This window comes from Cervus elaphus, chromosome 6 (assembly GCF_910594005.1).
Source record: "Cervus elaphus chromosome 6, mCerEla1.1, whole genome shotgun sequence".
NCBI lineage: Eukaryota > Metazoa > Chordata > Mammalia > Artiodactyla > Cervidae > Cervus > Cervus elaphus.
In genome coordinates this window covers 20,813,901-20,837,980 of record NC_057820.1, presented here as the reverse complement: position 1 = coordinate 20,837,980, position 24,080 = coordinate 20,813,901, and the positions used below count along the sequence as shown (strand labels likewise).

Below are 24,080 nucleotides of genomic sequence, written 5' to 3'. Positions count from 1 at the left end.
GTAAATCAATTGTTACAAGACAGAACTTTAGTGTTCCTAAAAGAAGAGTATTAGGATTTCCTGGGTGGTCCAGTGGCTAAGACTCCACGCTCCTGACGCAGGGGGCCTGGGTTCTATCCCTGAACAGGGAACTAGATCCTACGTGCCATATCAAAAAAGATCCTGCCTGCTACACCTAAGGATCCTGCATGCTGCAACAAAGACCCGGCATAGCCAAATAAATAAATATTTATAAGTAGAGTGTCTTTTCAGCACAGAGACTGGAGGAGGGATTATGTGATAAGAGATTTGGAGAAAGAGTAGCACTTGAGAAGATGAGAAAAAGAAATGCAGAGAGGGCAATCCAGACAAAGAAAACAGCATGCCTGATGGTAGGGAGGCCCTGGCAGGGTACTAAATGGCATGTTGAAAGAAATGCATCGTGGAAAAAGCTTAAGAGAAATCTGGGGTCGGGGGTATGTGGGGTGGCCAAAGAGTCAGCTTCCAGGTTTTGGAGAGTTTGTGTGCGACACTCTAGAGTGTGGTTAGAAAGCCACGGGTATCAGAAAAGTATTTTTATCAGGGATGTCATATCTGATGTGCTATACTGAAAGATACCTGTGATTGCAAAGATGATAGGGGATACAGACAAAGCTGAGAGGCTGGTTATGAAGGAATTGTATTAATTCAGGTGAGAACTGATGTATGATACAGCCTTTGGAGAGAAGAGGATGGACGTGAGAGGTTAAGGAGATACACTCTATAAGACTTGACAAGAGAGGATGTAGAGGAGGAAGTGGGGAAAGCCTGAAGTAACCCACGTTTCTAGACTGGGTGACTGGGTGGGTAGTGGTAACACTTACTGGTGACTCATGTTCATGCATTCATGACTCACAAACATGATAAGACATTGCTTCTTCTGTTTCAGTGTTAAAATTAGCAAAGGAAGGAGAAGGAGAATCATTGCAGGAAAAAGACTGAGTAGCAGGTAGGGTCATGAAAAGAGTTCCAGCACAAAGTCAGTATAAGGTAATGGTTTCACTTGTAAAAATAAAACACCAAAAACCTGACTATTTGAATGAAGAAGGCCTTCTAAGGAGATATGTCAGATGAGGAAGGAGAGCTGGATGACCAGCTCCGATTCTTTCTACTTAGTGTTTTTCTCCTCACTTCTTACTCCCATCACTGTGATGGGCCCCAGAGAATAGCTGCTCCCATTTTCATTCTATCCCAGAGGAGCCAGCACTTCTTTTCCTGGCTTATCTCTGCACAGTTGGGCAGACAGACTTTTTCTTTTTCTTTTTTTTAAAGATAACTTTCCATAGCATCTACCGAAATTTAAAAAAAAAATTGCCCAATGAAAAGTCAAAGGCTATGAAGTGTTTGGCTCCCCTTTCTGCCTAAGGTTGTTTTCCTGCTATGTGGCTTCTCATTGCTTTAGTTTTTGTTGTTTCACTGGTATTTTTGTTATTTCTCCCTGATCACATTCTAATTATAACTTATATTCCTGCTTTACCAATCGGGAGTACAAAATGAGGTCACATTCCTTTTAACATTCAAACTCAATGTTGAACCTCAGGTCCATCCCAGCCTCCCAACTGTGATAAAATGTTTATTTCCTCCTCAACATACTCCCTTAAGTTAATGCTAAGGCCCCTGCAAACGCCTGATGTCTTAGCTTTTTAATGCCAAGTAACAAATTACCACAAATTTAGCAGCTTAGAATAACACACATGTCACCGTCCGTAGGTCAGCACAGTACGGCTGGATTCTCAGTTCAGGGCCTCACAAGACTGAGATGAAGGCAAAACTGCATTCCTTTTTGCATGCTCTGGGGAAGAATATACTCCCAAGTCCATTTAGATTGTTGGCAGATTTCAGTTCCATCTACTTATACTGCTGAGGTCCCCGTGGCCCCTCCATATTAAAGCCAGAAACAATGAATGTATGAAAATCCTTCTCATACTTTGAATTTCTCTGACTTCTTCTGGCTTTCTTTTCTGTTTTTAAGGACTCTTATGATAGCATTACCAGACTTTCCTGGTGGCTCAGCCAATGCAGGAGACATGGGTTCGATTCCAGGGTCAGGAAGATCCCCTGGAGAAGGAAATGGCAACCCACTCCAGTATTCTTGCCTGGGAGATCCTATGGACAGAGGAGCCTGGCCAGCTACAGTCCACGGGGTCACAAAGAGTCAGACACAACTTAGCGACTAAAACAGCAACAACAATAGCATTGTGCCCATCTGGATAATCCAGGATTTTTTCCCTATACTGAGGTCAAACAATTAGTAAAGCCCCTTTTGCCAAGCAACACTGTGGGCGTACCACCAAAGCGCAGAGATCACAGAAGATACTTTGAATTCTGCCTTCCAAGCCTACCTGTTCCAAAGTGGTTAAGTCTTTGTTACTATCCTTTGACGGACACAAACTCACAAAACCATTTTCATTAGCCACGGAACCCCCTTTCAACAAGTCGTTTCTGTTGAAACCAAGTCACCTAGCAATTTGGATGTCTTCCCTTCCTAGAGGATTGCGATTCAGGCACAGAATCTCCAGCCTTCTTGAGATCATCTTACTTGTACTGCCAAATGATCCCATTTCCTAGACAAACGTTACCATACCATGAGTTTTAATAGGCAGTTAATGCATCCGCCTGGCAAAATTCTAAAAAAAGTACTTCAATGACTTGGGATTTCACTTCTAATCTGGGCAGTGTCTCTCCAGTATAGCAGCAGAGAAGGCAGTCTCTCTTCTCCAGCGTTACGTTCCTCCACCATAGCTTCATGTTGCCTAAATGCTGTTTCATAACATTCACCTAAAATATAGTTCTAAATTGCATGTCTTTTTAACAAATTCAGAGCCATTTCACGTCAAGACACAATTATAGTGCCTGAGCCTGAAGGCTATCCAGTCTTCCTCCCAACATACCTACAATCTAGTTTTCACATTTGCTTTCATTCTCTAGTCTCTAGGACCCACCATAATTTCCTCTCCCTAATATACTGACATTTCTTTATTAAAATGCCTTACCTTATCACATAGTCATGACTAAAAAATTATAATTCTAGAAATATATCCATAGATATGAAGGAAAACAATGGTGATTATAGGCCAGAATCTACTTATAGAAAGATCAGTAAACCTAAAGAACATCTCAATATTCATAGTGTAAAAATGAAGGTGATGTTGCTATTACAATAGTTCCAAATAATTTCATATTCACAAAATTTGAATTGTCAAGACCTTTCAATAGAAAGAGTATGTTAAACCAAAGAATGTTTATTATCTTTAAATAAGAGAACTTTAATCTCATAATTTCCTTAAAAGTAACAGAGATAACTTATCTATACAATCTCCTTGTTGTTGTTCAGTCATTAAGTCATGTCCAACTCTTTGGGACCCTATAGACTTCAGTACACCAGGCTTCCCTGTCCTTCACTCTCTCCCAGAGTTCGCTCAAACCCATGTCCATTGAGTCAATGATGCCATCCAACCATCCCAACCTCTGTCATCCCCTTCTCCTTTTGCCTTCAGTCTTCCCCAGCATCAGGATCTTTTCTAATGAGTCGGCTCTTCTCAGGTGGCCAAAGTATTGGAACTTCAGCTTCAACGTCAGTCCTTCTAATGAATATTCAGAGTTGATTTCCTTGAGGATTGACTGGTTTGATCTCTTTCCTGTCCAAGGTACTCTCAAGAATCTTCTCCAGCATCACAGTTTGAAAGCATCCATTTTTCGGTGCTAAGCCTTCTTTATGGTCCAACTCTCATATCCAGACATGACTACTGGAAAATGCAGTCTCCTTAACCTAAGATAGAGGCACACTAGCTCCTAAGAGAACAGTTACCAATAATAGCCATCAAATTTTGGTCATTTTCTCATTTCTTTCTTGCATTTGACAAGGGGTTTGATGTCCTTGTTATTTTTTTATATCTTCTATTCCTTTTGGTTCTCATGCCACTGTCTTACTCCTTTTACATTTGTATGAAATTTCTCTGTCTCCTTCTCACATTTTTTTCTCATGTATATCCAATGTAAATTGTGACATAAAAAACATAAAATGTGTCCACAAATAACAAATTCTGGTGAGAATGTGGAGAAAAGGGACCACTTGTACACTGTTAGTGGGAATGTAAATTGATGTAGCCACTCTGAAAAACAATATGGAGCTTCCCCCAAAAAAATAAAACTGCCATATGATCTAATAATTCCACTGCTGGGTATGTATATTAAAAAATAATGAAAACACTAATTCGAAAAGATACTTCCACCCCAGTGTTCATAGCAGCACTATTTACAGTGGTTAAGATTTGGGAGCAAGTCAAGTGCCCATCAAGAGATGAATGGATAAAGAGGAGTCAGCATACATATACAATGGAATATTATCAGCCTCCAAAAGGATGAAATGATGCCATTTTTAGCAACATGATGGAACTAGAGGGTATTGTGCTTAGTGAAGTAAGTTAGACTGAAAAATACGAAATCTAAAGAATAAAACAAAGTACATTAAACAAATGTATTTAACAAAACAGAAATAGAATCATAGACATAGAAAACAAATTTATAGTTACCAAAAAGAGGGAGAGAAGAAGGAACAAAATAAGAATATAGGATTAACAGATACAAATGACTATACATAAAATAAACAACAATGATTTACAGTATAGCACCGAGAATTATATCCAGTATGTTGAAATGACCTATAAATAAATGCCGTGCCTAACACATCATTATTCTGGACATTGAACAACAGTATAAAGGTTCTTGGTAAATGACAAAGCACTACCTCAATGCAAAATAACATTACTGACAGTTGTTGCAATAGTAATATCGGAAATTAAGGTAGGGGTCTCTGTGACACGCAACCCATACATGCACCCTTCCCTCGGGTTTCTGCCTTAGGGAAGTGCTTCCTCTTCAGCTTCTTCATGAGGAATGGCCGGATAGCCCAATTACTCTAGGACTAGACAGTGCCATTCTTGCTTGACCTTGAGATTCTCACTCCGCGATTTGGAACTGAGAGGTACTCCAGGATGTTTCTAATATTTGCTCCCTTTGAAAAATCAGAAAGGGCTTTGTGTAACTCTCTTTCCTTACTCTGGGGAGATATGGTAATGAGTAGATCTGTTATTATCACCTACTCCTTTCCTGTTACACGTGGGTAGCAATGAAACATTCCAGACACCTTGCCAGAAGGCTGGGATCCACAGTGAGGAGGCCAGCATGGGAGTATGGAAGCAGATTTGGAATACTTCCTCAGAATCTCTTTCTATAAGAAGGATTCCTCTGATCAAGGGTTACATTATTCTTTACCCTAGGGGACTTATGACAAATATTCAAGTATCCCAAATATTATAACATTCATCTTACTTAACACCTTCCATAACCAGTCCATATACTTGACATTGCACTTTGGATTTAGAGCACGTAACACGGTGAACATGCCAGACAGGTGCCCATTTGTCTTCTGACTCAGTGACCTCCTGGCAATGAACCCTCCCTTTTATCCACATGCCTTCAAGGGAGAGGAGAGCCAACGTTGCCAGTTCTTCTTGCTTCCTTTGCTCTCCCCGAAGGGAAGGCACACCCAAAGTTTTCTGCATTTTGGTGGGAGACAGGAATCACAGTCCATATTTGATTCTCAATCCACAGCAATTTATTTTCTGCCTCATTAGTATGAAACTACTGAGAATCTCTTGTAAAGGTTAACACTAATGGATATATACCCGTTTTCAAGGCTCCCCAGGTGGCATTAATGGTAAAGAATCTGCCTGCCAATGCAGGAGACCTACCTGAGAGACGCAGGTTTGACCCTCGGGTTGGGAAGATCCCCTGGAGAAGGAAAAGGCAACCCATTCTAGTATTTTTGCTGGCAGAATCCCATGGACAGAGGAGCCTGGCAAGAGTCGAATATGACAGCATAAAAATTTTTCAGTTCTTGTCTAACTTTAATGTCCTTTCTACCTAGAATGCTTGGCCCTGTTTCTTTCCATCAGGAAAATCTCATTAGAAATATATCTTACCAAGATGCATATTCTTTTTTGATCTTAACAGTCCAAAAATACCTTACACAAATACCTATTGTATCATTTCTCAGGCTGTATTATAATCCTTCGTTTTTATTTTTGATGTGTTGAATTGAATTGAATGACCCTCCTAACTACCTGTTACTAGGGCACTTAATGTTTTCAGTTATTTTAATAGTTACAGTAGGTTGGTCAACAGTTATCTCTATTTTCCCAACTGGAATATGTGTTCATTAAATAGCTGATTGAGTTAGAGATACATTATATAGCCATGAATAGGAGCCAAGTTAACTAACTTTTGGAAACACTAAACTTTAGATTTCATATCCTTACCAACCAAAATAACTGATCAAACCTATATTTTTACAGGGAATATGATATTTCAGGAAATTAGTTTGTTATAGAACATTTTACTGCTTTGATATTATTTGAAAAATAGAAAAAGAACAGGAGTGTTTATTATTCTAGATTAAATTTCATGTCTCTTTACCACAATTGCAATTTCATATAATTTTTCCACGGCAATAAAATAAAAAGGATCAACCATAAGAAAGCATGTTTTAGCATTTTTTAAACATCTTTATCATAGTTTTGGCAAATCTATGGCAAACCTTTAGAAACAGTTTAGACAAACATTGGATAAATCAGCTCTAAAACAGCACCGTTTAAATGGTCTGTAGGTGTGGCGACCACACACCTCAGTTTTCCTGGCATTACCTGAGCTTACTCTTATTGTCTTGGCACAATTGTCAGCAGCTTCTTTCTTTCTCAGAAAGATCCTAGTTTGGACAGTAAAACTGTAGCCATCCTACTTGCAGACTGTCTACACAGAGATTAAAAAGGAGACAATAATGTTTAATGCCTAAATGTCCCCATGACTCAGATAAAACCCCCTGAATTTTCATTTTTCAATAAAATCTTTTGATTTCACAAAAACTGGTTTTGTAAGTTTTTTATTTCTGTTTTTATAAATTTCCTTTAAATATAAATATCTCTCTTCCTAAAAATTGTATCTTATAAATATTCTTTATTTTTCTCTCAAATGGAATGTGTTTAAACTTAATAAGCATATTCAAGTATTAGGTATTATAAATGCCTACTGGTCCAACTCTTTAAAACTCAGAAAGATTCCATTATTAATGGAGATTGAAATAAAGACTCCCTCCTATTCATTATGAACTGTTGGTTATACTCATAGGGAAAATCTCTTAGGTGCTAATAGGTTCTCTTTCAGTAATGTGTTCTCTGTGATGTCAGATTTCCTGTTCATATGATAATGATATGATCTTATTTTTTTCCCTATGCTTTAGGTAGTGGAGACTATAATTGTTATAGTCATTATTTTTGTTCTGGATTCACTCTTAAGATGTTGGCTTGCCTTAAAATGTATTTTTATGTGCAAAATTTTCTAATCTTTGATAGCATTGTCCATTATGCTTCCATAGTTTCCCTAAATATGCCACTTGAAGGAAGATATTGAACAAAATTAGGACAAAGCATTTTGGAGACAATGGCTTTGAACTTTACTCCCCCTGGTGGTCCAAAGCCCTGTTTCCCTGTGATGTAATAAAAATATTTTTTTTCTGACACTAGGAGTCATCATGTAAAATAGATGACAAACAGGTAATTGTTTCAAAAAATATGCATAAGGACACTTTGTCACTTAATGAACAAATTTTACACCTATTTATCTCATTATTCTAACTTATTTATATAAGTTGTATATAAGTATGCTCTTATATAATAAAATGCCCAATTGCTAAGATGTTTATCATGGGGAGCAAATGGTAATTTGTTCTGTTACTCCAACACCTTAATTAATTTCATAGAAATTATCCCTTTATGTTCTTCAACTTTACATACAGTATGTTTGAACTTTTCTACAAGTATTTTCTAGATGTGAACATTTATACATAAATTAGAATAACATGCAATAATTCACTGAATCAAAGGAGGCTTTCATAATAATAGACTATTTCCATTGTGAAGAGCCTTTGCAATATCTAGGTCAACCTCTAAATTTTAGATAGAGAAAATTTAAACAATTGCTTCAGAGTTCAGATTTAAGTCCCAGATCAATGTTCTAGATGAATTCTCTTATTTACCTTTTAAAATAACTTTCTTGCTACTTCCTTGTTTTAGTTCTGTAGTAATTGAAAATAATATAATCAACTGAATGATGAATGATAACAAATACTGTCATTGTATCATTAATTTAGTTTATGAATATTTATTGAGTGCTACTTGTTGATAGAAACAGTGTAGCAAGTGTAGAATAAACAGGTTTGGAAGATGGGAAAGAAAAAATTACTTTTTGATGTGTTGACATTGGGGCTTCTCTGGTAGCTCAGACTATAAAGAATCTGCCTGCAATGAAGGAGACCCAGGTTCAATCCTTGGGTTGGGAGGATCCCCTGGAGAAGGAAATGGCTACCCACTCCAGTATTCTTGTCTGGAAAATTCCATGGACAGAGGAGCCTGGTGGGCTACAGTCCATGGGGTCGCAAAGAGTCAGACATGACTGAGCAAGTAACACTTCATGCTGAGATTGAGATGCCTGTGGTTTACGCCAGTAAGTACAGTTGAGCAGGTGATGTGGATCAGCAGTTCAGTTGAGAGAACTGAGATGGAACATGGTTTGGGGTAAGCTGGCATAGAGAAGATAGACTTAATTATAATGCATCAGGAGAATATGAGTTTGAGGAAGTTTTTAAATCTCTCTTCTCCTTTTTCCTTTCTCTTTTTTATTCCTCTCTTTTCTTTCTTTCTTTCTTTTTTTTTTTTTATTTTGTCATACATTGATATGAATCAGCCATAGATTTACACGTATTCCCCATCCCGATCCCCCCTCCCACCTCCCTCTCCACCCGATTCCTCTGGGTCTTCCCAGTGCACCAGGCCTGAGCACTTGTCTCATGCATCCCACCTGGGCTGGTGATCTGTTTCAACATAGATAGTATACATGCTGTTCTTTTGAAATATCCCACCCTCACATTCTCCCACAAAGTTCAAAAGTCTGTTCTGTATTTCTGTGTCTCTTTTTCTGTTTTGCATATAGGGTTATCGTTACCATCTTTCTAAATTCCATATATATGTGTTAGTATGCTGTAATGTTCTTTATCTTTCTGGCTTACTTCACTCTGTATAAGGGGCTCCAGTTTCATCCATCTCATTAGGACTGACTCAAATGAATTCTTTTTAACGGCTGAGTAATATTCCATGGTATATATGTACCACAGCTTCCTTATCCATTCATCTGCTGATGGGCATCTAGGTTGCTTCCATGTCCTGGCTATTATAAACAGTGCTGCGATGAACATTGGGGTGCACGTGTCTCTTTCAGATCTAGTTTCCTCAGTGTGTGTGCCCAGAAGTGGGATTGCTGGGTCATATGGCAGTTCTATTTCCAGTTTTTTAAGAAATCTCCACACTGTTCTCCATAGCGGCTGTACTAGTTTGCATTCCCACCAACAGTGTAAGAGGGTTCCCTTTTCTCCACACCCTCTCCAGCATTTATTGCTTGTAGACTTTTGGATAGCAGCCATCCTGACTGGCGAGTAATGGTACCTCATTGTGGTTTTGATTTGCATTTCTCTAATAATGAGTGATGTTGAGCATCTTTTCATGTGTTTGTTAGCCATCTGTATGTCTTCTTTGGAGAAATGTCTGTTTAGTTCTTTGGCCCATTTTTTGATTGGGTCATTTATTTTTCTGGAATTGAGCTGCAGGAGTTGCTTGTATATTTTTGAGATTAATCCTTTGTCTGTTTCTTCATTTGCTATTATTTTCTCCCAATCTGAGGGCTGTCTTTTCACCTTACTTATAGTTTCCTTTGTAGTGCAAAAGCTTTTAAGTTTCATTAGGTCCCATTTGTTTAGTTTTGCTTTTATTTCCAATGTTCTGGGAGGTGGGTCATAGAGGATCTTGCTGTGATTTATGTCGGAGAGTGTTTTGCCTATGTTCTCCTCTAGGAGTTTTATAGTTTCTGGTCTTACATTTAGATCTTTAATCCATTTTGAGTTTATTTTTGTGTATGGTGTTAGAAAGTGTTCTAGTTTCATTCTTTTACAAGTGGTTGACCAGTTATCCCAGCACCACTTGTTAAAGAGGTTGTCTTTTTTCCATTGTATATCCTTGCCTCCTTTGTCAAAGATAAGGTGTCCATAGGTCCGTGGATTTATCTCTGGGCTTTCTATTCTGTTCCATTGATCTATATTTCTGTCTTTGTGCCAGTACCATACTGTCTTGATGACTGTGGCTTTGTAGTAGAGTCTGAAGTCAGGCAGGTTGATTCCTCCAGTACTATTCAACATAGTGTTGGAAGTTTTGGCCACAGCAATCAGAGCAGAAAAAGAAGTAAAAGGAATCCAGATAGGAAAAAAAGAAGTAAAACTCTCACTGTTTGCAGATGACATGATCCTCTACATAGAAAACCCTAAAGACTCTACCAGAAAATTACTAGAGCTAATCAATGAATATAGTAAAGTTGCAGGATATAAAATTAACACACAGAAATCCCTTGCATTCCTATATACTAACAATGAAAAAACAGAAAGAGAAATTAAAGAAACAATACCATTCACCATTGCAACAAAAAGAATAAAATACTTAGGAGTATATCTACCTAAAGAAACAAAAGACCTATACATAGAAAACTATAAAACACTGATGAAAGAAATCAAAGAGGACACAAACAGTTGGAGAAACATACCGTGTTCATGGATTGGAAGAATCAATATTGTCAAAATGGCTATTCTACCTAAAGCAATCTATAGATTCAATGCAATCCCTATCAAGTTACCAACGGTATTTTTCACAGAACTAGACCAAAGAATTTCACAATTTGTATGGAAATACAAAAAACCTCGAATAGCCAAAGTAATCTTTTTTTTTTTTTTTTAAACTTCTTTCTCTCTGTCTCTTTCTTTATGTCAGTCTTTCTTTTCCTTGTTTAGCTGAAATTTATATGTGTGTGTTAGTTCGGAGAAAAATTGTATAGGGAGATGAGTTTGATTATATTAGAGAAATGTTGAGTAACTATTAAAGTAACAAAGAAGACAATAAGGAATGGAATTCAGAAAACAAACAGATTTTTTTTTTATCTTGGAAAAGAAGAGAGGCATTCATTCTGAGCTGAAGGAAGGTTAGAGAACAGTGTCAATATGAATAAATTTGCAAGTGAAAGGATAGAATCTTGATCATGTTCCCATTTAGTGTCCTTTTTTACTAATAAACTAAGAAGTAAGGTCATTTTCTGATAGTAAAGAAGGAAGTGGAGGAATAGGATGCATGAATACCATAATGAAAGAAAGAGAACTAGAATATGTAAAAAGTTACTCTGTAGGATCTAGAATTGGGGGTTAGAATTTGAAATTTAGAATTACATCTATGGTACAGTATGTTGTTTTCAGCAAGAATTGTCAAAAGACTATATGCAAGAACAGAGAAGGCAAACATTTGAACTGACCTAGAGCTGGTATTTATGAATATCAAAAGGGTCTATTGAACTAGACAGTTGTGATTAATGGCAAGTGTCTCAAGAATGATAGAGAAGTTAAGAAATTGGTTGTTATAAATGAGAATAAAAAGGGTGATCTGGGGAACCCAAGACCTCAATAAGTGCAAAACAGTACTGTAGAAGAACTATCAAAGAATACTAATAGACAATAAAAATTCAAATAGAATTATGAGTTATAATACTATCTAGAATATGGAGTTGGATATAGATGGCTTAAAAGGAATAGAATTAAGATTTAAATATACATTAACACATTCTGCATTGACAATTACTTTGCCACTTTAAAGAAATCAATAAACATCAGATTAAAAAGAATGTTTGGGTTGGTGACATCAACAAGATAGTAGAGTAGGAAGCCCTGGACTCTTCTTCCCCCCAACAAATACACAGATTCAGTAACTAGTCCCAGACAAATTCACTTTGTTAGAAATCCAGAAACAACTGAAAGGTCCATGTACCCCCCAGTCAAATGAAAACCAGTCTTAACAAAGCCAATAGAGATTTGAGACACCCTCTTACTGGATTACCTTTTGCCAGCTTAGCATCACACTGTGAAAAAGAAACCCTCTAGCCCTCAGCTTCTCCCAGGGGAAGCAGGGATTGGTTTCTGTACCCAAACTCCCAGCTGTTCTAAGTGGGGCTCCATAGGGAACTAACTTCCATTTTGCCAGTCTTGGACTTCTGTTGGGTCAGGCATATTCTATGCACCTGGAGGAAATGGTTACAGCATCTTGGGCTGGTAGACATCATACATCCCACTCACTGCTCATCACAGAGCAAGGGAGAAAATCCACAGCTGCCTGCTTCTTCCTGAGGAGGGAAAAAGTTAGAATGGGCCAATGAATCTCTATCCAAGTTGATAGGTGGTGGTCTTCTCCTGTAACAATCCAGTTCATGAAGACTGGGAGAGGCATCTACTTTGTCTAAGATGCAGGCAGCAACACAGAAAGTCAAGGAAAATCAATAATCAGGCAAGAATGTTCCCCCAAAAAAGGGATGAAATAAATCTCCAGATACTGACCCTAAAGAAAGGTAGAAGTGTGTTAGTGTTAGTCACTCAGTCGTGTCTGACTCTTTGTGACCCCATGGACAAAGCCTACCAGGTTTCTCTGTCCATGGAATTCTCCAGGCAAGAATACTGGAGTGGGTTGCCATTTCCTTCTCCAAAGAAAAGTAGTAATCTGATATATATGGGTCAGGAACACATGCATGGACAAAAGGAGAAACTGAACAAAAAGAAAATATTAAAAAGTACAAAACAAATCATGGCGCTAAAGACAATAATCAAACTTAAACAAAACCCACTAAAGTGTTTCAACATCAAGCTAAATCAAGCAAAATAAAACACTGGTGAATTTAAAGACCAGTGATTGGAGATAATTAGGTCAGAAGAGCAAAAAGAAAACAATGAGGGAAAGTGAAGAAAGCTTAAGTGAGTTATGGGATACCATCAAGAAACCAATACAAGCAGTTTAGGATTCCCAGAATAAGAAGAAATAAATAAAAGATCAGAAAACTTACTCAAAGAAATAATAACTGAAAACTTCCAAAATCTGAGAAAGGAAATGGATTTCCAAATCCAAAAAGCTTGTTGTTCAGTTACTTGGTTGTGTCCAACTCTCTAGGACTGCAGCGCACCAGGCTTCTCTGTCCTTCACTATCACCTGGAGTTTGCTCAAACTTGTGTCCATAGAATCAGTGATGTCATCCAACCATCTCATCATCTGCCCCCTTTCTTCTCTTGCCCTCAATCTTTCCCAGCATCAGGGTCTTTCCCAATGAGTCAAAGCCAGTGAGCCATCAGGAAGCCAGGGTATTGGAGCTTCAGCATCAGTCCTTCCAATGAATGTTCAGGATTGATTTCCTATAGGATTGACTGGTTTGATCTCCTTTCTATCCAACAGACTCTTAAAAGAGTTTTTCGGGCCTGGTGCACTGGGAAGACCCAGAGGGATCGGGTGGAGAGGGAGGTGGGAGGGGGGATCGGGATGGGGAATACATGTAAATCCATGGCTGATTCATGTCAATATATGACAAAAACCACTACAATATTGTAAAGTAATTAGCCTCCAACTAATAAAGATAAATGGAAAAAAAAAAAGAGTTTTCTTTCAGCACCACAGTTAAAAGCATAAATTCTTAGGCACTTAGCCTTCTTTATGGTCCAACTCTCACATCCATACATGACTACTGGAAAAACCTTTGTTGGCAAAGTGATGTCTCTGCTTTCAACACACTGTCTAGGTGGAGTTAATAATCAATTTACATCAAGTTTCACTGAAACAAGACAAGTAAGCTCTAAAGCCCTGCTGTGCAGTATTGTACTTATAGTCAACATAATGTACACTTAAAATTTGTAAAGAGAGAAGGTCTCCTGTTGAGTGTTCTTAATACAATAAAATAAAAATTTTAAGAAACAGTACTTGTTTTAGAGCCTATAGACTGGATTTGAGACTGTATTCTAGTACTTGCTAGTAATATAAATTTTAAACATTTATCTTCTCTTAGCTCCAGTGTATGTGCTCAGTCATATCTGACTCTTTGCAGCCCCATTGACTGTAGCCCGCCAAGCTCCTCTGTCCATGGAATTTTTCAGGCAAGAATACTGAAGTGGGTTGCCATTTCCTACTCCAGGGGATCTTCCCGATCCAGGGGTCAAACCCACATCTCTTGCACTTCCTGCGTTGGCAAGCATCTTCTTTACCACTAGAGACACCTGGGAAGCTCCTTAGCTCCAGTGCCCTCATCTATATAATAGGAATAGAAATAAACAGTATGCAGGATTCTTACTAAAATAAAATTAATCTCCATAGAAGAGATTATAATGTATGTAACATATGTTACATGTTAAAATATGTAACATAATGCAGTTACATATTCAACATGTCATCTCATGTATAATTTTTTTATAATAAAGCGTTTTTATACCTCCTGCTGCTTTAGGATCCTGCTTTCTCTACTTCCCCCTCTTCACATCATGGAAACAAATTCAAGAATAGTTCATCCTAAAAAAAACCTGACCTTTAATTTTTTATATCCTTTTCAATGCTGTCCTAGTTTTCTTGTTTCCTTCATAACTAAATTAATACAGGAATTTTTTATTCAATGATCTTTTTTCATTGTCTCTTAAATTCTCTATAACTGAAGTTTGCTCCCACCATTTTACTGCAACTGTTTTTTTTTGTAATATCCTTCCAAGTGAAAATTTGGATGAACTCTTTTCATTCATTATCTGAATTATAAAGCATTTGGCACTATAATCTTTCCTAAAGTTCTGTTTCTTTATATATTCTCCTCTCTTCAGATTTTGCAATAAAATAACTCTCCTGGTTCTTCCTGATGCTTCAGATCACTGTTTTTTAATTTCCTTTACTGATTCCTCTTCTTTTCCTACAAAACTGACGTTTCCAGGTTTCACTCTTTTTAAAATTTTTTTTATTTTTATTAAATTTTTTTTAATGCAAACCATTTTTAATATCTTTATTGAATATGTTACACTATTGCTTCTGTTTTATGTTTTGGTTTTTTTGTCTGCAAGGCACATGTTGGAAGCTGAAGTCTTCACCACTGAACCACCAGGGAAGTCCCCCAGATTTCATTCTTATTCACATTTTCTCCTTTGTCTATCTCAGTCACCTACTGGAATTTAAATACTGCTGGTACTGCTGGTACTCCATCGAAGCATGCTCAGCCACTCAGTCATGTCCAGCTCTTTGCGACCCCACAGATTGTAGCCTGCCAGGCTCCTCCATCCATAGGATTGTCCCAGCAAGAATACTGGAGTGGGTTACCATTTCCTCCTCCAGGGGATTTTCCCGACTCAGAGATACAACCCACATCTCCTGAGTTGCAGGCAGATTCTTTCCTCTGAGCTACTGGGGAAACCCCTTCTCCATCTAAGAAAACTCTAAATTTAGAAATTTATCCATTACTTATTTATTCTGTTAGTATACACTTAGTATCTACCATGTGTCAGGCATGGGCTCTGAAAAGGAATTGGAAATATGGCAGTAAACAGCACAAACCAAGACCTTTGCTTTCATTTTCTTGGATATTTCCTGAGGATTTCAAGTTGAACACATCTAAAACTAAAATAATCCCCTTCTATCTCCTGCAATCTGTTCCCTACTTTGTGTTTTATTTTCTAGTAAACATTAATAATTCTATCCACTTAGGTATTCAAATCAGAAATCTGAGAGCAATCTAGACTCTTATCTCATTGACATTTTTCTCACAACCATTAAATCCACTTTTCAGTATGTTATTAAATCCAGTTCCTCATTTTCATCCACAGACACACTTCATGATTACCTGGGCTGTGTATGTATAAAATGGGATAGCTTTATGCCTACTTCATGGGGTTGACAATAAGATTAATCATAGATTCCTTAGTCTCAAAACACTACCTGGTACATGATGCTTATTAAATGTATTAGTCATTATTATTAAATATTAATAAGCATTAGCTATTAGAATTGGCATTTGAAATGAAGCCTATTACCCTTCCCTGAATAGGAGAACAAAAAGTATTGACCAAAAATCCAAGTCACTTCATCAAAAGTACCATATGCTAGACAAATTGACTTTCTTACATAATGAGTGTGTGTATATATATATACATATTAATATATATTCAAAAAATCTGCCTGAACTTCAGTGAGGCTTTTAATTTGAAGTCCGAGCAACAAGATAGGAATGTGTGATATAAACCATGCCCCTCAGAGTACAACTATGACTCAAGCATTTTAGTGAGATTGTCTCTATCTATATATCTCAGAAATGCACACACACGTAAGGTTGAGAATCACACCCATGTACCTTATTCCAGTTTGTCAGTCTCCTAACTGAACACCCAGGAGGATGGAGGTCAATTATATCTTCCTTATCATGAATTAAACCGAATTGAGGAACCCAGTTTGAGCATGAAGTCAAATTGTCTTGTAATTCCTTTTCTACTGGATTGAATTTACCACCAGTACTATTGGCAGTTCTCCTATCATCAACCTATTGGGCATTGAGATTACCAAAAGCTGGCTAAAATGAGGACCTAGAAAGCATGAATGTTCAGCTGCTGCCCTCAAGTTGTTAATCAGATAGTCATTCCTGCTCTCTTGGGAAGGATTGACAAAACGGATAGAGGTGGTTGGAAAACTTCTTTTTCTAACTCTATGCCTCAGAAAGGGCAGATGTTATTATGTCTTGACCACAGAAGAAGTAAGAGGGGAAGAGAGAGACTAGTTCTCATTCATATGCACCCCTGAATATATAAATATATGATCTATACAATCAGTTTTTGAATATTAAAATATTTGAAGGTAAACATATCACATTTTCTGGTAATAGCAAAAAGTTGATGCCTCAGAAAAAAATGTATTTCAGAGTGACTTTAATCAATGAAATCTACTCTTTCAAAATGAAGAGCAGTAACAGAAGGCAAAACAACCCAGAAATAGGATAAGGGGGAAATGATTAAAAATAAATATTACAAATATTTGAGAGGCATACTGGGCTGTGAGCTATACATGTCTTATCTCTACAGCTGTCATTTTAAAAGCAAACATAATATTTGAAATGTGTTAATGGGAATAAGATACATAAAAATAAGTATGTTGAGGATGCTTCTAACACATAACAGCATTATATTTGTATTGACAAATATAAAATAAGACATGGAAAAAATTCAAAGTTTCCATAGAAGATCATCCAAAGAAAGAGTTGAACAGGCAATGCCGAGTGGTAGAAAGAGTATGTGTATGCTTTGAAACACACAGATCTGGGTTGAAATATTAGATTTATAATGTTAACTATACTAGTTGAACTCCTCTGATATCCTTGCCTTGTCTGTGAAGTAAGAGCAGTTTCATATGGATGTTGTTGTAGAATACATCACATCATGCCTGGCCTGTGGTCATCTCTCAAACACAAGTAGTTTTCTTACTGCCTGGGAAATGTATCATTGAAAAATAGAGCCTTAAAGAAACAAATTAATTGGTTTTGAATGAAAAGAGGTGACTTAGCCTACTTTTCCTTCCAGTAAACAGTCTCTTATTTAATACCCTAAATAATAACGTGAAGAGTCTGAGCTAGAAGAAATAGCCTTAAATTACATCAATTTTCTTCTTCCTGGGAATATAATACTGGAATAGGCCCTAGATCTTAGAGTGTTCAAACCAGGAAATCATGCAAAATAGTCATAAATATGTATCTAAATGATTCAGAACCCAGTCTAATCTTTTCTGCAAGAATTTTAATCACACCTGTGGTCTGCGTGGTTCTACAGACTGTGATCTTATCCATTTATCTTAAAGCTGAACTTCCCCAAATATTGTCTGGAATATATTTGTCCATTTAATTCACTATGCATATTAATTCCTAATAAATATTTATTTTTATAGTTTTTACAACTGGGACAGTCATATTGCTGTTTGGAATTCAACTCCCAACTACCAAGTGATTGCCGATAATCCAGAAGGCTTACTTTTCAAATACAAAAGAGACAGAAAAATTCTCAATGTGGACCCTAAGGTACATCTGCTTTTACATTTATGAATCTCATCATATTTTATTGTATCTCTACCATCACTCAAAAATTATTAAACAATTGACCTTAAGTTTTTTTTTAATTTATAAATGAAAAGCTATGTGGAAACAAGCGTCTACTATCCTTAAAGAAAGAAAAAAACTTCAAAATTTAATGAATTATCAGAAATCAACAGGGAAGAATTTGGGGGGGATTTAAATGGAACTCACATGTGGGAACACTCCTCTTTGCCTGGCAGCAGAATTAGGTCAGAGAACCAGTGGACTTCATATCCATTTTTTGCTGTGATTCTGTGGAGTCTAGTCACTGAATTCGGTGATGAGTCATTTACAGAGGAGAGGCTCTCATCTCACATACATACCCAAAATTCTAATATCCCTTTTTTATATGTGACTAACACTGAAAACAATATTGTCTTTAATGCATTTAGGAGCGTTGACTTATGAATAGCAGTGAAGTATATGTGCACATCTTGTCTCTGGTAATGCCTCTTTACTCATAAGTGGGTGTCAGAAAGTGAAAATGAAAGTTGCTCAGTCTTGTCTGACTCTTTGCCACCCCATGGATTGTAGCCTGCCAGGCTCCTCTGTCCATAGGATTTCCCAGGCAAGAACACTGGAGTGGGAATCCATTCCCTTCTCCAGGGGATCTTCCCATCCCGGGGACTGAACCCAGGTCTCCCACATTGCAGGCAGATTCTTTACCATCTGAGCTACCCGGGAAGCCCCAAATGAGTGTCAGCACACTATCACTTGAGGCAAATTATAGAAAACTTAATAAATAGCATTCACAGAGTCTTTTCCTTTGTGTAGGCTAAACTACATACATAAGAAAACATATAAAATGATTAATAGCATTATTAATATGTGTGGAACAAGTTTTTGAATCAGTTTTGAATGGCATCACACAGACTATTTTAAGGCTCAATTTTAACCTATGCCATGTACATATACCAAGAATGTACGCCATCAATTATAGTTTTTGTGTATGTCTTTGAAGAATCATTACTGAATCCAAACTGCTATTTGAATGGTTTAAATAGCTTTAATTAATAAACACTCATTTCCACGATAATCAATCATGAAATTTCAAAGACTTAATCAATAATCCATGAAACATAACATTTTCCTCTTTTTCCTGGAAGATTTTAATTATAACTCAAAAGATTCATGATGAATCTGAAGGAAAGGTACTTCCAAAATCTTGGAGAATAAGGATTTGGATAATTAATAACAGAAATATATTATTGTATGTTATATTATACACTCATAAAGTATATTGGTCATCCTGGTGGCTCAGACAGTAAAAGAATCTGCCTGCAATTCAGGAGACCTGGGTTCAATCCCTGGGTTGGGAAGATCCCCTGGAGAAAGGAGTGGCTACCCACTCCAATATTCTTGCCTGGAGAATTCCGTGGACAGAGGACCCTGGCAGGCTGCAGTTCATGGAGTTGCAAAGAGTTGGGCACAACTGAGCAACTAATACTTTCATAAAATATATTATATAAAAGAATTGTTAAGTGAGACATCCAGTGATATTTGGGTACTTGCACAGTTGCTCAGTAGCATCCAACCCTTTACAGCTCTAGCCCACCAGGCTCCTCGGTCCATGGAATTTTTCAGGCAAAAATACTGTAATGGGTTGCCATTTCCTCTTCCAGGGGATCTTCCCGACCCTGGTCTTGAACTCCCATCTCCTGTGTCCCCTGCATTGGCAGGTGGATTCTTTACCATCCAGACACCTAGGAAGCCCCTAAATGTTCCTTTAAATTTTATTTTTTTAAATCTTTTTGAAGGATAAAAACTAACTGGAAAAGAATGTTGGTCTTAGCATTAATAAACAAAATTTTAGGCCTTTACTTTATTATTAACTGGCTTCATGGTTTTGAGAAATTCACTTAACTTCTTTAGGCTTTGCTGTTCACAGCTGGAAGATGAGACTTTGTTGTTGTTTTCCGATCTCTGGAGTCCCTCTAGCTCCACAGGCCCAATTTGCAGAGATTCTAACTCAACTGGGCCTAGAAATACATATTTTCATAAAGCTACCAGTGTGATTCTGCTGAAGATTGTCCATGAACCACAATTTGAAAAAATCTTCTCTATAAAAACAATAATCTCAAGATCTGGTACTCTGTGTCGCAGACACAAATGTTCTCAAACAAAATAGAATGCATATATTTTCATTTTTATGGACTAAATATAAAATTAGTATGTATATCACCTACTTAATTTCTTAACTTATTTACCCTCTTCAAAGAGGGTAAATTTTATATTTCATGCATCAACACAGCAGCTCTTACAGACCTACAGGCAAGTTAAGAAATAAGCTAATAAGTCAAGTTTTTCAAACTACAAACAGCAATTTGAGTTACATCTTTATACTCAATATCCTCCCTAATGATTCTGCTTGAAATTCTTCCTAAGATGAACATCTCATCATTCCATCTTTAAAGAGCTATAAAATATTAAGAACCATACAACTCAACTCTCCTTTTCTTTTACTTCAAACACTCTCTTTGAGATGTTTTACGCCTGAAATTAAAGAGGTTGAGATAAATGAAAGGTGGAAACAGTGGTAAACAGGATGTGTTTCCTTTGTACAACACAGATGTAGACTCATTAATTCTGAAGTGTAGTTCCCTTGAAACAGAGTTGTTTGTAAATGGAAAAACTGGAAAAAAAGAAAATCGTGCAGGTCTTAGAACAAGTAACATGAGTTCATTGGTTAAGAAATTCCAAATGCAATAAGAGTTTGGTTGCATTGAAAACAGGACCACTGGCTTTAACTTCCCTGCAGCTGTATAACATCTGGAACAAATAAGGCCAGTTTCTATTTCTGAGTGAAGAATGCTTGTCTGAGTGATTCACACCCACCAAAATGTTTCCAGTGTATTATCTTTAGAAGGATTGAGCGGACACACTTTGTACTCACTCCCCTGCATCATCTGCACAAATGAAAAAAAAAAAAAGGAATTTTCCTTTTAGCTTTTAGGAAACATTAACCATGAAAGAGTTTGCTTTGAATCTTAGCCTAACATACGTGGTCTAAAAGTTTCATAATCTACTAATGAGAGATTGTTTAGAATAGTTAAAATAGGAAGAAAACTTCCATACTTAGACCAGTTTTTTTTTCTTTCCCTTCCCCTCCCCTCTTCTATTTACTAATGTGAGAACAGAACCCATCACCTGGAAAAATTTCTGGTTAATAGATACTCAATAAATATTTATGGAATAAATGATTGAATGTATGATTCCCTCCAAACACAAATACAATTCTATATGTTAACAAAAAGGTGAGGAGTATATTATGTCACTGATGTTTGAGGTAGCAGTAACAGCCAGAAAGGGCACAGTCACACCACTCTGTATTGATCCAAGTAAGTCAGAAAAAAGTGATTATAGGAACTTATTGGTGGAAACAGCCAGTAGTGTGGCCATAATTTTAGGCTTTGTTGAAGTTATGCAGGAATCTTTATTTTAGTATGTGCTTCCAAGTGTTCTTGTGCAGTCCCAGGAATATGTAATTTAAGCCATCTCAAATTCAGACTGTTAGAATATGTTTTTGATTTATGAACAAATTGACACAAACAGGTTAAATGACTTGCTCAGGGTCACAGACTTCGTTATTAGCAGAAACTAGTGATGAAACTTAAACTTAAATATGAGACACCATAGGGAGCATAAAGATGAGCATATGAGTTCAACACTTGCCCTTTAAGTGCTTGCAGGATTTTTAAGAAAACAGGCATGTAAAGAATATAAGGGCGACCTAAGGAGGAAAGTGATATGCTGCAAAAAAATAGAAATGCTTTGGGGAGTCAGTGGAGAGATGACTTTCGATCTAGGGCAGGGAGAGCATTGGAGATTGTTAAGGAATAATGGTGGAAGTAATCTTTCAATTGAAATTGAAGAATGATTAGGAATTGAACTCATAGAGATGGAGATGATACCAAGAATGAAACCTCTTAGCAAAGATAAGGTTGATGGGTGTAAAACAAAGGAAAGGAAGACCTAAATAGTTAAAGTTAAGCTGCTGAATTGGTCTGGAGAAAGAGTAGAATGGGAATTAAGCATGAAAAGATCATGAAAAGCCTTGAATGCAGAACTGGTGAGGACCTTGGACTAGACTTGATGGGAAATAGGGAAATATGCCCAGGCTCTTGTGCAGGGAAATAACAGGATGCAGGTATGTTTTAAGAAGATTAGAGAGTATAAATTAGGACAGACTAAGGAGAAAGACTGGAGAAGATGAGACTATAACAATCAAAGAGAACTAGAACTAGGGGTCCCACTGTAGTTCAAATGTTTCTGAGTTGCGCTTTTAATATTGCAATTACCTTATCATCAAAGAAAAGACAAAACTTAAAGAAAATATCCATGTAGAAAAAGTAGTTGAGAAATGTCACTTTACTCCAACACTTAGGAAAGAGAAAGAGAGAGAGAGTTCTAATGCTGGATATGAGTAGAGAAAAGGATAAGCTGGATGGGTGTCATTTAAATCCGTTTGTCACCTCTTTATTTTTCCTTCCATCCTCCTCTTCCTGTGTTTACTGGCACTGTGATGAGGTACAAAAAGTGAATCAGAAAGTTGGCTTTCTTTCCCTGAAAAAGCTTACAGGTTAACTGATGGGTGGGTGGGTGCAAAAATACAGTATGCACAGAAATGGCAAGCTGCTGGAAAGTGACCTGAGAGGGAAGAAAATGCTCTAAGAAATCAAAGGAGGCAGAGATTACTTTGGACCTAAAGCATTCAAAGGGCTTCCCTTGTGGCTCAGCTGGTAAAGAATCTGCCTGGATTGCGGGAGACTTGGGTTCGATTCCTGGGTTGGGAAGATCCCCTGGAGAAGGGAAAGGCTACCCACTCTGGTATTCTGGCCTGGAGAATTCCATGCACTGTATAGTCCATGGGGTTGCAGAGAGTCAGACACGACTGAGTGACTTTCACGTCACAAAGCATTCAGAAACAAGCTAATGAAAGAAACAGCATCTGAACCAGATTTTGAAAGACGGGCGTGATGAAAACATGAGAACCTGAGCAGAAAGGGTGTTCTGGTAGGCAGGAACTTCACACAGAAAGGTGTGGAAGCACGGGGCATGAGACTGCGTGAGAAGGGAGAGGGGCTCCTTTCGGCAAGAGTCATTCTCAGCATTGACCAGACATCAGAATTACCCAGAACGCTTTATAGTATTTGATGCCTGGCCTCATCAGCAAAAATTTTAGTTTAATTGGTGTGGGTGGAAGGCCTGCTTGGACATCCATTCTTTTTAAAAGTTCCCAAGTAAAGTCTTAAGTGCAAGCAGGGTTGAGACCATGGTGCGGGAAAGGAGAGAAATAGCAGAGAAGTTTTGGGAGAAACTTGAAGTCCAAGAGTGGAAGTCAAATCTAGTAAGTTTTTGCCGTTCTGTACAGTTCAACGAAAATCTGTACCATTTGTATCAAGACTTAGAATCAAAATTTCTGAGTATGAAAATGATTAAGCCATCCTGAAAGGAGATTATTTTTCTGCTGGCTAAATTCCAATGGTGTGCAAAAAAAAAAAAAAAGAAAATCAATTGTATGAAAAATATGAAATTAGGGTTTCCCAGGTGGTGCTAGTGGTAAAGAACACACCTACCAGTGCAGGAGACTGAAGGGACACGGCTTCAATCCCTGGGTCAGGAAGATCCTCTGGAGAAGGAAATGGCAGTCCACTTCACTATTCTTGCCTGGAGAATCACATGGACAGGGGAGCCACACAGGCTACAATCTATGGGGTCACAAAGGGTTGCACACGACTGAATAAACTTAGCACGGCGTGTCACAAGGCTCCTTTCTGTCCCTTTATTTTATGTCTAATCGAGTGTATTTAAATATAGTTGCTTGATAAACGGCTAATAACAAAACAAGCAAATAAAAAAATATGTTAAAAGATGTTAAAGATGCGTAATTTTTATTAGACATGTGTGTTTATGTGCTTAGTCGCTCAGTCGTGTCTGACTCTTTGAGACCCTGTGGACTGTAACCCGCTAGGCTCCTC

At 37.4% G+C, this 24,080-nt stretch overlaps 1 protein-coding gene across 1 annotated transcript in view; it reads left to right on the top strand.

Moving 5' to 3' along the window:
- CFAP299 (cilia and flagella associated protein 299) overlaps positions 1 to 24,080 on the top strand; it is a 649,220-nt gene that overhangs the window by 606,964 nt on the left and 18,176 nt on the right. The window contains exon 5 of the mRNA XM_043906382.1: positions 17,919 to 18,048. Within this exon, the coding sequence (XP_043762317.1) occupies positions 17,919 to 18,048 (130 nt within the window). The remainder of the gene's footprint in view (positions 1 to 17,918; positions 18,049 to 24,080) is intronic.